At 45.9% G+C, this 14,535-nt stretch overlaps 1 protein-coding gene across 1 annotated transcript in view; it reads right to left on the bottom strand.

Moving 5' to 3' along the window:
- LOC126465294 (calsenilin) overlaps positions 1 to 14,535 on the bottom strand; it is a 203,681-nt gene that overhangs the window by 50,197 nt on the left and 138,949 nt on the right. The window contains exon 4 of the mRNA XM_050096295.1: positions 9,374 to 9,484. Coding sequence (XP_049952252.1) covers positions 9,374 to 9,484 — 111 coding nt within the window. The remainder of the gene's footprint in view (positions 1 to 9,373; positions 9,485 to 14,535) is intronic.

Below are 14,535 nucleotides of genomic sequence, written 5' to 3'. Positions count from 1 at the left end.
GTAAAAGAACGAAAGAAAATTACAATTCTTTCATCGAGCAAGACTGATTCATCAAAAACAAAACGATCGATGGATTACATGCAGATTAACCAACAAAAGAGGGCCTTCAAGCTTTTTCTTTATTTCGTTTTGCGTTTTGTTGCTTGCACCAAGCCCTGGGAAAGCGTTCCCATTTGAAAGCATAGTGCAGCGTACAAGCTGGGAAACCTGCTGAGATTTATAACTTGGGTATTTTACACAACTTACGTATAGAATGAGATTTTCACTGTGCAGAGGAGTGTGCGCTGTTATGAAACTTCCTGGCAGATTAAAACGGTGTGCCGAACCGAGACTCGATCTCGGGACCTTTCCCTTTCGCGGGCAACTGCTCTACCAACTGAGCTACCCAAGCACGACTCACGACCCGTCCTCACAGCTTTAATTCCACCTGTACCTCGTCTCCTACCTTCCAAACTTCAGAGAAGCTCTCCTGCGAACCTTGCAGAACTAGCACTCCTGGAAGAAAGGATATTGCAGAAACATGGCTTAGCCACAGCCTGGGGGATGTTTCTAGAATGAAATTTTCACTCTACAGCGGAGTGTGCGCTGATATGAAACTTTCTGGCAGATTAAAACTGTGTGCCGTTCCGAGGCTCGAACTCGGGACCTTTCCCTTTCGCGGGCAACTGCTCTACATCTGAGCTTCTGCGAAGAGCTTCTGTGAAGTTTGGACGGCAGGAGACGATGTAGTGACAGAACTGAAGCTTTGAGAACTGGTCGTGAGTCGTGCTTGGGTGGCTCAGATGGTCAGTTCGGCGCTAGCGGCCGTGCGAAGCGGAGGTCCGATACTTCCGCCTGTGCGGAGTGTGCGAGTGTTTGTTTACTTGTGGACTTAGTCTGCGCGCGGGCTAGTAACAACGATCATGGCGAACAAGTACAGGAAAACTACATTACGATTCAATTTTTGCAAAGATTACGAACGACCAAAGGCTTTAGCAGTGGAACGATTCATTCGAGAGGACGTCAGGATACCGCCAAACGATATTGTCGGAATTCACCTGTCGATCGTTAGTCCCACGGTGTATGTTAAGATGGTAAATGACGCGGCGTGTGAGAGAATTCTACAGGTGACAAAAGCAGGTCTCCGATTTTGCCATAGTGACGGGAATGTCGGCACGGTAACAGTAGAACATGCTGGTCTGGGTGTACGGACAATACGTGTTTTTGAGCTACCATTTGAGCTCCCGGCTGACGAAGTTATCGAGGCTTTTAAGCCATACGGCACGGTACATGGTCACACAGCAGAACGCTGGACACAATTCGCCACGTACCCCGTTCTTAACGGAGTGCGACAGATTACTATTGATCTTCAGAAGCATGTACCGTCCTATCTGACAATTGGTGGTTGCCGGGCGGTGGTGATTTACGATGGTCAACCACGTACATGTTCTGGCTGTGGCCAGGAGTGACACCTCAGGTCGAACTGTATGCAACGGCGGATTACGCAACTGCCTTCAGATGTGCGGGAGCCGTCGCCGACGATGACAGTACTACCGATCACCTATGTCAAAGCCCTCACTGCGTCCGCTGATGACCGAAAAGACACAGCCCCGGTGGAAGATCAAGATGGCACTCTCCGAAACCTTGTTGCAGACGTCGGGATGACAGAGGATGCTGCTCCATCGAGCATACAATCTACGGCGACAACATCAGATGAGACCGAACTCCCACCAAGCACACCGATAGTACACGAAGCAGTTCCAACCACTACGGATGCTGTTCCGTCTGGAACGCACTCTGTGACGACAACATCAGTTTCGACCGAACTCCCGCCAAGTACAACGATGGGACTCGAAACACTTCCGGTTCCTACGGATGCTTTTGTGTCGGGCAGCCGTGATTCCCTCCAATCTGAGGACACGGAAGGAAGATCACGCAAACAACGTTCCCCGAAAAGGAGGAAACGGCGTCGTCCTAGGGATGACTCCCCTTGTCCCGACGACGATGTGCCTGTGGACCAAGACGACACAACAGCCTCTACGAAACAGGATGAGGCAATGGAAACTGTTCGATCAGACCCGCAGCGGTCTGTCAAATTGACGGTACCGGGACGTGGTGATGCTGAAGAGAAATCACAACCAGTTGGCTCTCCAGACGCAGATGCTGTGGCAATGGACACGAATATATCACTGCCTGCAAAGATGTGGTATGACGATATTGAGGAGGCGCCGGACGTCATACAGAGGCAGCCGGCACTCACGAAGACAGCCTAATAATTGCTGAAGGTGAAGGGAGAGGGGCGAGAGAACGTCTTCTAACTCAGCCCACAGCGCCGATGCAGGGAGATGTTGTGCATCGACAGAGTGGGATTCAACGCCATGCGAACCGTATTGCGACATTAAATATAAATGACGTGCGTTCACCGGCCGAAATACACCTACTGAAGGAAACGATTTGGGCATCTGATGTGGACATTGCTTTGCTGCAGGAAGTCCACATAGCTGCACTCCCATACATCACAGGCTACCAATCCTATTCGTCACATGGAGATCACAATGGGAGTGGGGTGGCAGTTTACGTGCGAGATGGCTTCCCAGTAGAAAACGTGTGTTACCTTCCGTCGGCCAGGGGAATGGCTTTCACGACGTTTGGGACACGCATCATCAATCTTTATGCACCGTCGGTAAACAATCGGCGGCGGGAGAGGGCGCGATTTTATGCAGAAGACATTGCCCCACTTTTCCATGGACGTTATGAATGTGTAATAATTGGTGGAGATTTCAACTGTGTTCTCAGCCAGAAAGACCAATGGCCGCAAGCAAACATCAGCCAGGAGTTGCGAATCGTTGTCAACGACCTTGTACTTAGTGACACGTGGGAATTACGACGTGGAGATGCACCGGGATACACCTATGTGACAAGTCATTCGACGAGCAGGTTAGATCGCATTTATATCTCACGGGCTCATGCAAATGATGTCCAGGACGCGAAACGCTGGCCATTGGCATTTTCCGATCACAGCGCTTGCATCTGTACGGTGCTTCTTCCCCGTAGAGAGGTGTGGAACAGTAAGGCCCCATGGAAATTAAACATTCAACATCTACATGATCCTGAATGCCGACATTAGATCCTTGAGACATGGACGATGTGCGAGCGAAGGGTTGGAAGGTATGCGACGAAGCTTGGTTGGTGGCTGACTTGTGCTAAACCGACGCTTCGCCGTACGTTCATCTCATATAGCAGGGAGATGGCAGAATGGCGCCGCCGTACGACCGACTTTTATTTTGCAGCGCTGCGCGACCTGGACGATGGTCCGCCGGGACAGGACGTCTGGATCGAACGCAAAAGGATAAAAGCTAAACTAGTGGCTTTAGCTCGTAAACACCTTCAGGGAACCATGGGGCGCGCCAGATGTCACGATACGATAATGCACGAGATTCCTTCCATGCACCACGTCGTGAATGAACGAAAGCACCGACGACGCGTTTTGGTACGGGAATTAATTACCCGCGAAGACCGAAGAGTGACGCGTCAAGCGGACATTGTCTCTGCATTCGTCGACCATTACCAACACACCTATCAGGAAGAAGCAGCCCCTGTCGAAGACCTCGAACGTATAGCCACGTACGACTCCCGTACACTGACGGTGGAAGCCGCGGGAACCTTACTGGAAACCATTAGCTGTGAGGAAGTACATGATGCGATCGCAAAGGGCGCGTTGAATCGGTCCCCAGGCATTGATGGACATCCTGCTGAATTTTATCGAGAATTTCGCAACGAAATGGCACTGCGATGGACGGAAATGTACAACGAGATGTTAAATTCCGATGCGCCTATTCCACCGGCTTTTATGGAAGGCCTCTTGGTGCCAGTACATAAACCGAAGCCAGGAATTACGGTCACACATTATCGCCCGATCACCCTGCTTAATGCCGACTATAAGATCTTTGCACGGTTGCTAGCGTCCCGATGTCGTATGTTAATTCGTAGCGTTCTCTCTCCAGAACAGACGACACCGGGTGGATCGGTGAATGTGCAAACAGCTATTGGCGAATGCCGTGATGTGATAGCGCTGGCGGAGGAGTGCCGGCTTAAAGCGGCGATGGTGGCGGTTGATTTTGACAGTGCTTTTGATAAGGTGCGCCACAACTATCTGTACGCTGTACTGGAACAAATGGGATTTCCAGACCGTTTTACTGGTCTCATTAGAAGGATTTATGGGGGCGCACAATCCTTGGTACAGGTTAATGGGCGTATAGCAGGGCCCATTCAAATTCGACGATCCATTCGCCAGGGCTGCCCTATTTCGATGCTGCTGTTCGCGATAGCGTTGGAACCATATTTGGGAGGCTAACAAATTCTCTTTCTGGGATGGAACTGCGGGGCTACACCTTCAAATGTTGTGCCTATGCGGACGACCTCCTGCTGCTCGTTCGTTCCGAGGAAGAGGTGAAGACGGTCCTTGAACTGTTGTTGGACCACAGTGTGACGGCGGGTAGTGCAGTGAACATGAACAAATCGGCAGCAATGCCGGTTGGAAGGGGCCTTACGCCGGAAGAAATCAGTCCGTTTCCTTATGTGCAACGATTCCGCTATCTAGGCATAGACTTTACCTCATCTGTAAAACATACTGCGGCAGTTAACTACCGACGTATTTTACAGACAACACGTACCATGGTCCGACAACATCACCTACGGCGCCTTGATCCTTTGCAGCGAGTCGAATATCTGAACACTTATGTGGTTTCTCGAATGGTGCATATATCGCAGATCCTGCCCCTACCACTCACGCTCGGATGTCGACTTCAATCAGCACTAGGCTATTTTGTGATGATTGGATCGCCCCTCAAGGTGCGATACGCAACGCTCACGCTCCCTACGGGCAAGGGGGGACTCGGACATACGAATGTTCACTGCCGAGCGACGGCGCTCCTTCTAGCCACTATGTACAAGCAATGGCGTAGCGGGCGTGATTCCCTTACATCCCGCCTACTGGATCTCCTAGTTCCAGCGTCCCTCACACCTCCGGTGGCGGTGGGCAACATTACGTCACGTTTTGCGCATGTATCAACATTTATCGTGGAACTTAGTTATATCAGAGACGAGCTTCCGCGCACGAGACCACCATGCGCGAAGGATTTTTATGTTTGGCTGCTACGACGGGTAAGTCGTAATGTCATTGAACTCAAACACCCCAAGTTGCATTGGCCGAAGATTTGGAGACATGTGCACCAAAAATTCCTTCCTACCTTCGTTCGGGCACTGTGGTTCTCTGTCGCCTGTGGCAAGTTCAACACCAACCAACGACTCCATGCAATTGGACTAGTGGACACTCCACTGTGCCCGAAATGTCGCCAAGTGGATGACGACCATCACCGCTTAACTTGTATCACGGTGGAGGACGTATGGCTCCTAGGAAGACAGATGGTGGCTTGCCACCTCTCCGTGTGACCCCGCAACATGTTACACCTGCTTCCTTCTTACATCCAGAGAGTGACTACTTTCCGGTGACTAAATCACACTCGATCATCTGGGTCAAAGGTTGGACGATCGCGTACCTCTATGGGGATGCTGCCAAGTCGCGACTCGACTTTTGGTATTTCTTGCAGCAAGCCCACAATGAGGTTCATAGATGGTCACACTATCGGAAAACCTTTGACAACTATCTTCAGGCAGTCTTCCTCGACCCCCCACGCAGTTGGGATGTGCCGGGTGCAGTCGGTGTGCACATTTGACAGCTGATAATGAACCTCACGCTTCTCTCACCGCTCCATATATAATGCACATACTATACCATGAAATGATCTACATGTTCTTTTTAACAGAGTGGTAGTGATCTTTATGGAAACTAAATAAATAAAAACAACATCCCAGTATACCTGTTCCTTTACATTTGTGATTTGTTTTACAATGATTTATTTTTGTCCCTTTTTTTTTTTTTTTTTTTTTTTTTTTTTTTTTTTTTTTTTTTTTTTTTTTTGCAGAGGGGAAGAAAAAGATGGTAGAGCACTAGCTCGTGAAAGGCAAAGGTCTCGAGTTCGAGTCTCGGTCCGGCACACAGTTTTAATCTGCCAGAAAGTTTCAACATATGTGTAATTTGTGATACAAAGTTTCGGCTGTCGACAACGTGAACGGGAAAAGCTCTATGTTATACTGGATACAATGAAGGAAAAACTAGTGGAATGGAGAAACATATGACTTATAAACTTAGTATATCTAAAAGAAAAGTCTCTTCAAAGACACACTGGAGAGAATACCAGTAGAATGGAGCTACGGAAAGGCAAAAACCAATGTCATTGGCTACAACGTAGGCGCTTCCATACATGTACACTACCTTAAAAAAAGGCGTAGAACACAGACAGGGAGGCAGGAGCAAAATGAAATTTCACAGGTTGAGAGGTAGTTACAAAATCGAATCAAATTTACAAAGAACTTTAGTATTGGTCCACGTATCTGTACGTCGTTTCACCGCATCTACCCCGGGTGCATGCACTAATTCGTGTGGAATGGTGTCACAAAGCCACTGTTTCCTCTTCTGAGAAGAGTTGGCTCACAACTGCCATAACTAGAACCGCTCGGCCACAGCGGACGGCGCATGAAAATATCATCATCATCAGTGGGTTCATTGATTCTAAAACATGCATAAATAGCATACTTATAAACCATTGTAAAACGTTATTAGATGTGTACTATTTTGTTCCAAATATTGTTTCTGCGAGTAATTTCATAATACCTTATTTGCTACACATCACCGCATGAGTTTACAATTGTCGCTGCTTCCGGCACATTTTCTGCGGTTTTTCTCGGCATACATCATGTCATCTGCAACTGTATGCCGAGAAAAACGGCAAAAAAAACCGCAGAAAATATGTCGGAAGCAGCGACTATTGTAAATGCGCTGCCAGAATTCCCTCAACCACTTCCAGCCACGCCACGACGTGAGCAAGCCACTGTACGGCGCGGGGCGTAGCGTACGCAGTACCATTACCTGTCGTTTCCTTTCCTGATCCAGTCGCAAAAAGAGCGAGGGAAAAACGATTATTTATATGCCTCCGTATGAGACTTAATTTCTCGTATCTATTTTCGTGGTCGTTACGCACAATGTATGTCGGAGGCAACAGAATCGTTCGGCAGTCAGCTTCAAACGACGTTTCTCTAAATTTTCTCTATAGTGTTTCTCGTCAAGAATGTCGCCTTCCTTACAGGTATTTCTGTCTGCATTCCCGAAGCATCTCCGTAACACTTAAGTGTTGCTCGAACCTACCGGCAACAAATCTAGCAGCCCGCCAACGAATTCCTTCGATGTCCTCCCGCATTCCGACCTGGTACGGATCGCAAACACACCAGCAGAACTCAAGAATAGGACGCACCAGCATCGTATATCCGATGTCCATTACAAGTGAACCTCTCTTTCCTATAATTTTCCCAGTAAACCTAAGTCGACGATTCGCCTTCTCTAGCACAGTTCTCACATGCTCATTCCATTTCATACAGCTTTGCGACGTTACGTCAAGATATTTAAACGACTTGACTGTGTAAGGCAGGACGCTAGTAATACTGCATGCGAACAGTACAGGTATGTTTTACCTACTCATCCGCATTAACTTACATTTTTCCACATTTAGGGCTCCCTGTCATTCATCACACTGACTAGAAATATTGTCTAAGTCGTGTTGTATCTTCCTATAGTCATTCAACTTCGACACTTTACCGTGCACCACGACAACATTAGCAAATAGTCGCAGATTACTGAACATCCCCTTCGCCAAATCATTTATCAAATGAATTCGCAGTTGCGAATAAGGACCGTAGTCATCTGTACAATGGAATGACGATAATAAAAATTAATACCGGAGCGGGACTCGAACCCGGATTTCCTGCTTATCAGAATAACACAGGCTCTGCAATATCGTGTCAAATCATTTATGTATGTAAAGAACAACAGCTGTCCTCTCACACTTCCCTCGGGTACTCGTGACCACACCCTTGTCTCTGACGAATACTCGCTTGTGTTTTGTGCACAATCCGGCGATCGGCCCTTGTGATAATGAGATGTGGTCAGCTGCTGCCTAGACGGCGAGTATGCCCGACCTCACGTTGCCATGCACTCCAGTATCAGGACACTGTCACATCGAAAGCCCTACAAATCTGGTTACTGCACATTCGATCAAGCGGCCAATTAGAAACCCAAAGTGAGACCCCTCTGAAACGGTATCAGGTGGTTATAACGCTGCCTCACACGAGTAGATGGCACCTCTGTGCTCTTCAGCGCCCTCAATCGACAAATGACGCTGTTGACGCCGTTTATGCACCCTAAGGGACCTAGTAACAATACCTGAGACGAATGCACTGTGGTGGCCATTCTACCTGTCGCAGAGAAATGCATCTCTCATAATTTAAATACACGCCAATGTAGTCGAATTTGCAAACAAACTGGCAGTATTAGCCCACTTATTGACGGGACGCTGCATCGCCTCTGGCCTACACGCTTGCACTGATTCAGTTGGGAAGTTACACGGACATCCGACCATGTTTTCCGAGTGCTTCATTGTTTTTGTCAGACAAAGTGTGTGAGCGTTGTTTACCAATAGATAAGAGTGTAAAAATTGATGGCCGAAGTACACACTGTTTTATACTCTCAGACGAAATGGTTGTTCTTACTACGAAGAAAAAAGCACTGCTCGAAATGGAACAGGAGATCGAAAGTACTGAGAAGTATTATGGACTGAAAATAAACGTAAATAAAACAAAAATTAATTGCAGAAGGAGCTGAAAAGGTAAAAATGATGCTGGATTTTTATAATTTGGAATAAGTAAGACATTTTAGTTACCTAGTAAGTAAAATATAAAGCAACTGGAGGCGTGGAAATGACATTAACTGGAGAATAGCAATGGCATATTTGGCAGTGTCTAAAAATTCTCTGCAACGATATGGAAATGGGATTAGGGAAAGGGCTGAAGAATTGTGTGGTCCGGAATGTCACACTGTATGGTGCCGAAATCTGGGCCATGAGGACGCAGACAGGAAGTAGCTGGATATGTTAGTTGTTGGTGCCATATGTTTTCAAGCAAGAAACCTAGCGGACATGTCCACAGCACCGGAGGCGGCGTGGCACCACATTCCTGTCGATACCTTCTGAAATCTCACTGATTCTCTTCCCGCACGTCCGCACTACGAAAGATGGTTATTCAGGTTTTTGACAAGTTGTCACATTAATGCGACTGGACCGTGCACAACCACCCTTCCATGTATTCGGGCTGCACTTCGGTGTACAGACGACCTCCAACACTGTAGGAAACATCTAAATACAGATGAAGACTTTCAACATAGCTGCGGTGTGCTTCAATTTTTGAGTATTTGCTTGGGTAAGGAAAGCAATGCGCGCCAACTGACCTTGAGGCAGGACTCGATGAACTCCTCGATGGTGATGACGCCGTCCTGGTTGAGGTCGAGCTTCTTGAACACCCTGTCGACCTGCTCGCGCGCCTTTCTCTCGTCCTCCACCTGCAACAGCCGACGCACTGCTCAGTGTCCATCCTGGTTGTTACACCTAGCCTGAAGTAATTTTGTAACCGACAGGTTGCAGTGGCGGGGGAAGTGATGCCGACACGCAACGAGCCACGCTTGACGAGGCTCCGGGTTTCGAGAGAGAATTGCCACTGGCTGGCGGCTGGCTCCCACCACACGACTCGCCATTAAGTCAATAACAAATTTACTTTGGACACAGTACAGCGCAGCCACTAAGCTTCCGGCAGTCGAGAGGGCTGGCTACCTCTGTCCGGAGGGTGGTTAGGGTGTCATGGTGTAACACTACCTAACTGAAGTAGCCTACGCTACCTGAAGTGTGAACACAACTTATTTTGTATTAGTGTGAAACTGCAGTTTTTTCTCTCGGGAATACTAGCGTAATCTGTAAGTAATCAAAAGAGTTTGTGCAGCAAACAGCTGAAGTAGCTTATCAGAAAAGAAATACAATGTTTTAAGAGAATATAAAGATATAATGTTTACAAGAATATTACGATATAATTTTAGTAGAAAGGAAATTCCAAGGGATAATGAAGATATAACTGTAGGTGAAAAAATTGTTGGGCCTAATGAATTATAAAGGCAATGATGGAAGCTGAAGAAATGAGTAAAAATTTGTGCCACTATCCGGATTTTGCTAACTAGGCAGGAATTCCAACCATTACACCACTGCAGCGCTATATCTAACATTCCTACACAGACTACACAAGTCCAATACCCTCCACAACACAAACTTCAAATCTTCAGCTTATTTTCTCCTTTTTAGATCGTCACTATTGCCGAGGTTCTCCAACATTGGAATAGCAGCCCAGCGTTGGACATAATGCGGAAATCCTGTCACTCATGTGCAGGTGATCTATAGATGTTCTCTCTTTCCAAGCATTTATCCCGACTGGCGGGGTCTGCTGGTTAATCGGATGTGGCACGTTAATGTTAAGGGGTGGCCGGACGCCCTTCCTGCCGCCACCCCACACCTCCCAGGAAGGAATCAGTGTACCCCAACTGTCTGCGTCCATGGAATAGTGCGAATGTGTTCAGATGTCTGCGAGCCGTGTAACTGAGGCGGAAAATGGGGACTAGCCCAATATTCACCTTGTGGGATGTGGATAACCGCGTAAAAACCACATCCAGGCGGATTAGATCTGGGGCTGGCGCGCCTACCCGAGTCCAGGAAGCAGAGCGTTAGCGCTCTCAGCTACCCTGGAGGGTCATCATTTATAGATGTTATGATACAATTTTCCTCGAAACATTTGAGTCTCCATGTAGGGTAGTAAGCAAGAGACTCTTGTTCAAGTCCTGGCTGTAGAACAAATTTTAATTGATTTCTGCAGCTTCCACCGTTATCGTACATAAAGATAACATCTACAGAAAGATAAAGTATACCCATTAGGCCTGATATCTGATATTCAAAATTTCTATGAAAGCACACTATTTCTGCAGGACCTTTAAAACTGACTGGGTTAGTCACAAGAAACAAAGCAAAGAGACTACGATTCAGTTTACCTTCTGCTCTATTTAATATCCGAATCGACGATGCTATTTTCAGATGGACTTTTCACGTAAATACTAAGGTTCAGCTGAATGGTATCTCAGTATTAAAAATACTTCTTTATGCTTTACATTGATATCCAGGAAACAAAGTGACCGGCAGAGATGTTTCATGCACTGAACGAAACACCGGGACTTCAAGCATTATGGCTCTCATGTAACGTATAATTGCGACAAGGAAATGCCAAACAAAGTGAATGTGTTTACTAACTGTTCCGCGTAGTCAGCGCGTACACAACTTTTCCACTGGAGCGCGCCCCGCTAAGCACAACAGCGCAGGCGCAGCGCTCGTCCGTCTCCGCTCTACGAGATGGCGCTGTCATAAAGACGGACCAAATTCTGCTTCCGCCGATCCGCGTATTAATATGTAACGCAGCCAATGAGATTGCTGCTAACGTAGAACCTTTTCTCCTCGCGGATCACACTCGCGCAGTGATACCTGAACGCGCGAGGTATTATAACGAGTGTACAGACCTCCGATTAGTCAGTCTGCATTTGTCTGCATCAGTCTGTACCAGTCTGCATTAGTCTGTACCAGTCTATAGTCAAGTTTCAGTCTGCGCCTAATAAGATTACCATATTCTTGTACATAGCCATGAACATAAATATATCGACACTTTGTCAAGTATCAGAGATATTTGAGAACAAGATTAACGTACCAAGACCGAAGCAACTTCAGATTGTCAATTGTAAATAGCATCTAGAACCAAGTTAAGTTATTTTTTTGCTTGTTATTATTTTAATAAATGTGTCTGAAAATTAATCAAGATCTGTTTAAAGTAGGTCACCGTCAATCTGCTACTCTAAGCGTGCAAGTGGCATTTCTATCGTCCGACCTAACGGCAGAAGATAAACACGCCACGATAAGACCACGAGACATATTGCTGACACTCGCCTACTTCGCTAGAGCGACAAGTCAAATAATCTGATGGTGTGTGTACCGAAGGTCTTACAGTACGCACACCACAGTAACATTTTCGGAAGAATCAGCAGATATTTGGAAGTAAAACTCAGAAAGATAAGTTATTAAATTTTAGTAAGTCTCTTGTTCTTCCAACATTATTATATGGAAGTGAATCGTGGATGTTAAACAAGAGATCAGTGACCAGAACGCCGTTCCCTGAAGTGTCGTGTGTTGTAAAAGAGCAGATATACTCATAAATGTTGATATCAGAAATGAAACAAACATATACACCGTAGATGAAAAGTTACAAGAAATTAAGAGAAGATGCACTGAACACATACGAAGGATGGATCCTCAAACGTTAACGGAAATGAAGAATAAGAAACCAAAAATAAGGCGATACCCTAGAAGAGTCCGGAAATGAAGGGAACCATAACACACTGTAAACAGCCTAAAACTGAAAGTAAAGAGAACAAAGAAGGAAACACGGTTGCACAGACATTATTAAGGAAGAAATGGAACAAGGCGTTGACGGTCAAGGCTAATCCTGATCTGACTACATTATACAGCATGAGTCCGTGATGATGCTACAAACTTTTAGGGACGATGGAGAAGGGTAAATGTTTCAATTTGAGGTAGATGACACCAAGTCGAAAGTTATAAGCAAAAATCGTTCTGATACCTTTGATAGTGGAATACATGTACCGGTACTGTTTTTGCTCAGAGTCCTGGAACATATCTCACTTGTTATTCGTCAACGGATATGTTTCCGACATGATGGAGCCCACATCAGACATTCCCTGAAACGTGGAGAGGCAGAGGAAGTCCTTTTTCGTGGCCAGCACGCTCACCTGTTCTCAGCCCAATTGATTGTTTCTTTGGGACCATGTGAAAAGTGTTGAGTACGAAACGCCTGTCGAGACTGATCAGGATAACCTGGCAAGAATTCTCACTGCCTCCAATAGTGCTGAAACGACACCGGGATGTTACAATTGGTATGACAGAACTTAATGCGACGACGCCATAACTGCATTGACGCAGGGGGACCCCGTATTGAACAACAGATGTAAATGTAGCAGCTTGCGAAACTTGAACAGCTAATGAAATTCATTATTACTGTATCGTAGGCTTACAATCTTTGGCCTCTGACATCAAGGTATGTGCGCCGTGACTAGTCCATCAACAAGGGAACTTACCTAACGGTATTTGGGACTATTCAGCACCAATTTTGTACGTCATTATCAGGGTTGGGAAGTTGGGGCATTTCGTTTTATCTCTGCGCGAGGCTTACGAAGTCGTCCGAGCATTGACGGGACTCAACCAACAGAGAACCTTGGCAACAGAATCAGTTCGCTAAGCTCTTTGGCCAGCAAGCAAAGCCACAGTCTCGCCTTCACCTTGCTGCCGTGATGTTGATGAGTCGATTCTACCAAGCAGTACAGACGCTTTTTATTAACGCATTGGGCGTACTCAGTTGGCTTCGTTCTGGCTCATGGGGAGGTGGCTGCTGGTTCGCAAGCTTGCGCTGAATTTTCGTGATTGCACGTAACGTGGTTTCCATATTATAGAGCAGAAGATATGTTTCTGCCGTACATTTTGCACTCGGGTTTTAATTGGGGAATGTAAGATCTTTGTGCACACAATCAACTTTTCAGAAAACGTAGGAACTCATTGCTTTTCGACACATCAAATAACATTTTGGGGCATTCATGCTAAACTGCGATGATCTTTCGCCTATGGCATGTGAATGATAATGTAAAGGCACACGATCTGTTGAATTGGCTTTGTAAATGAAATATGACATCTTGATTCAATTATTGAATATTATATTAAGTAAGAATGTAATCTGGGATTCTCTCGAGCTTATTCTCATTCCCCCTGGTCTGTGTTAAAATAAATTTTCCACGTGTTCACTTAAGAATTACTTTTCCCGAATGTCCTACATTCACTTTAACCGTATATAAAGTCGTGAGTGAATTAGCTGCCTTAAGCAGAAATGAAACGTTTATTTCAAAAAGTTTTCTGGAACACAGATAACTTTATGACGCTGTTTAACTTCGCGATACGAACGAGGATGAAGATATCAAGATGATTTCTACAACCACACTAGCTCACGTATCTCCAGTACACTTGGTGATGTAGGCTATAGAAAGCAAAACCATTTGCATAGCACGAACTGCATCAATAAGATGCTATTCTTACACATGAATAGTGAGTATGTACATGAGGTTTGTTGCAAAAATTATAGTTTCAGTGTCGTCTTGGTTAACTGTTGTTAAACCCTTCCCTTTTATTATTCCGTTGTGCATTGGAAAGTTCTTGTCACCATGAAAGTTAGTCACATTGCGTTTCTTCCCATGTGTGTCAGATGTTATATGAAGATGTATTATTTCAGGATATAAAAACCTGGTCATAGTTTCTTATCAAGTCACCGGTTAAAGTGGAAAGTAGGGAAACGGCTTTTATAATACCTGAAATACTTTCAAGAATGACATTCCTACCGGTAGTAGGTATTTAAATAGCTACGAGTACAATAACATGTCAATGCCGTTGGCCGACATTTTTGTGTAGTTTAAAA

Source organism: Schistocerca serialis, chromosome 1, assembly GCF_023864345.2.
Source record: "Schistocerca serialis cubense isolate TAMUIC-IGC-003099 chromosome 1, iqSchSeri2.2, whole genome shotgun sequence".
Taxonomy (NCBI): Eukaryota; Metazoa; Arthropoda; class Insecta; order Orthoptera; family Acrididae; genus Schistocerca; species Schistocerca serialis.
This window is presented reverse-complemented; position numbering and strand designations above follow the sequence as displayed.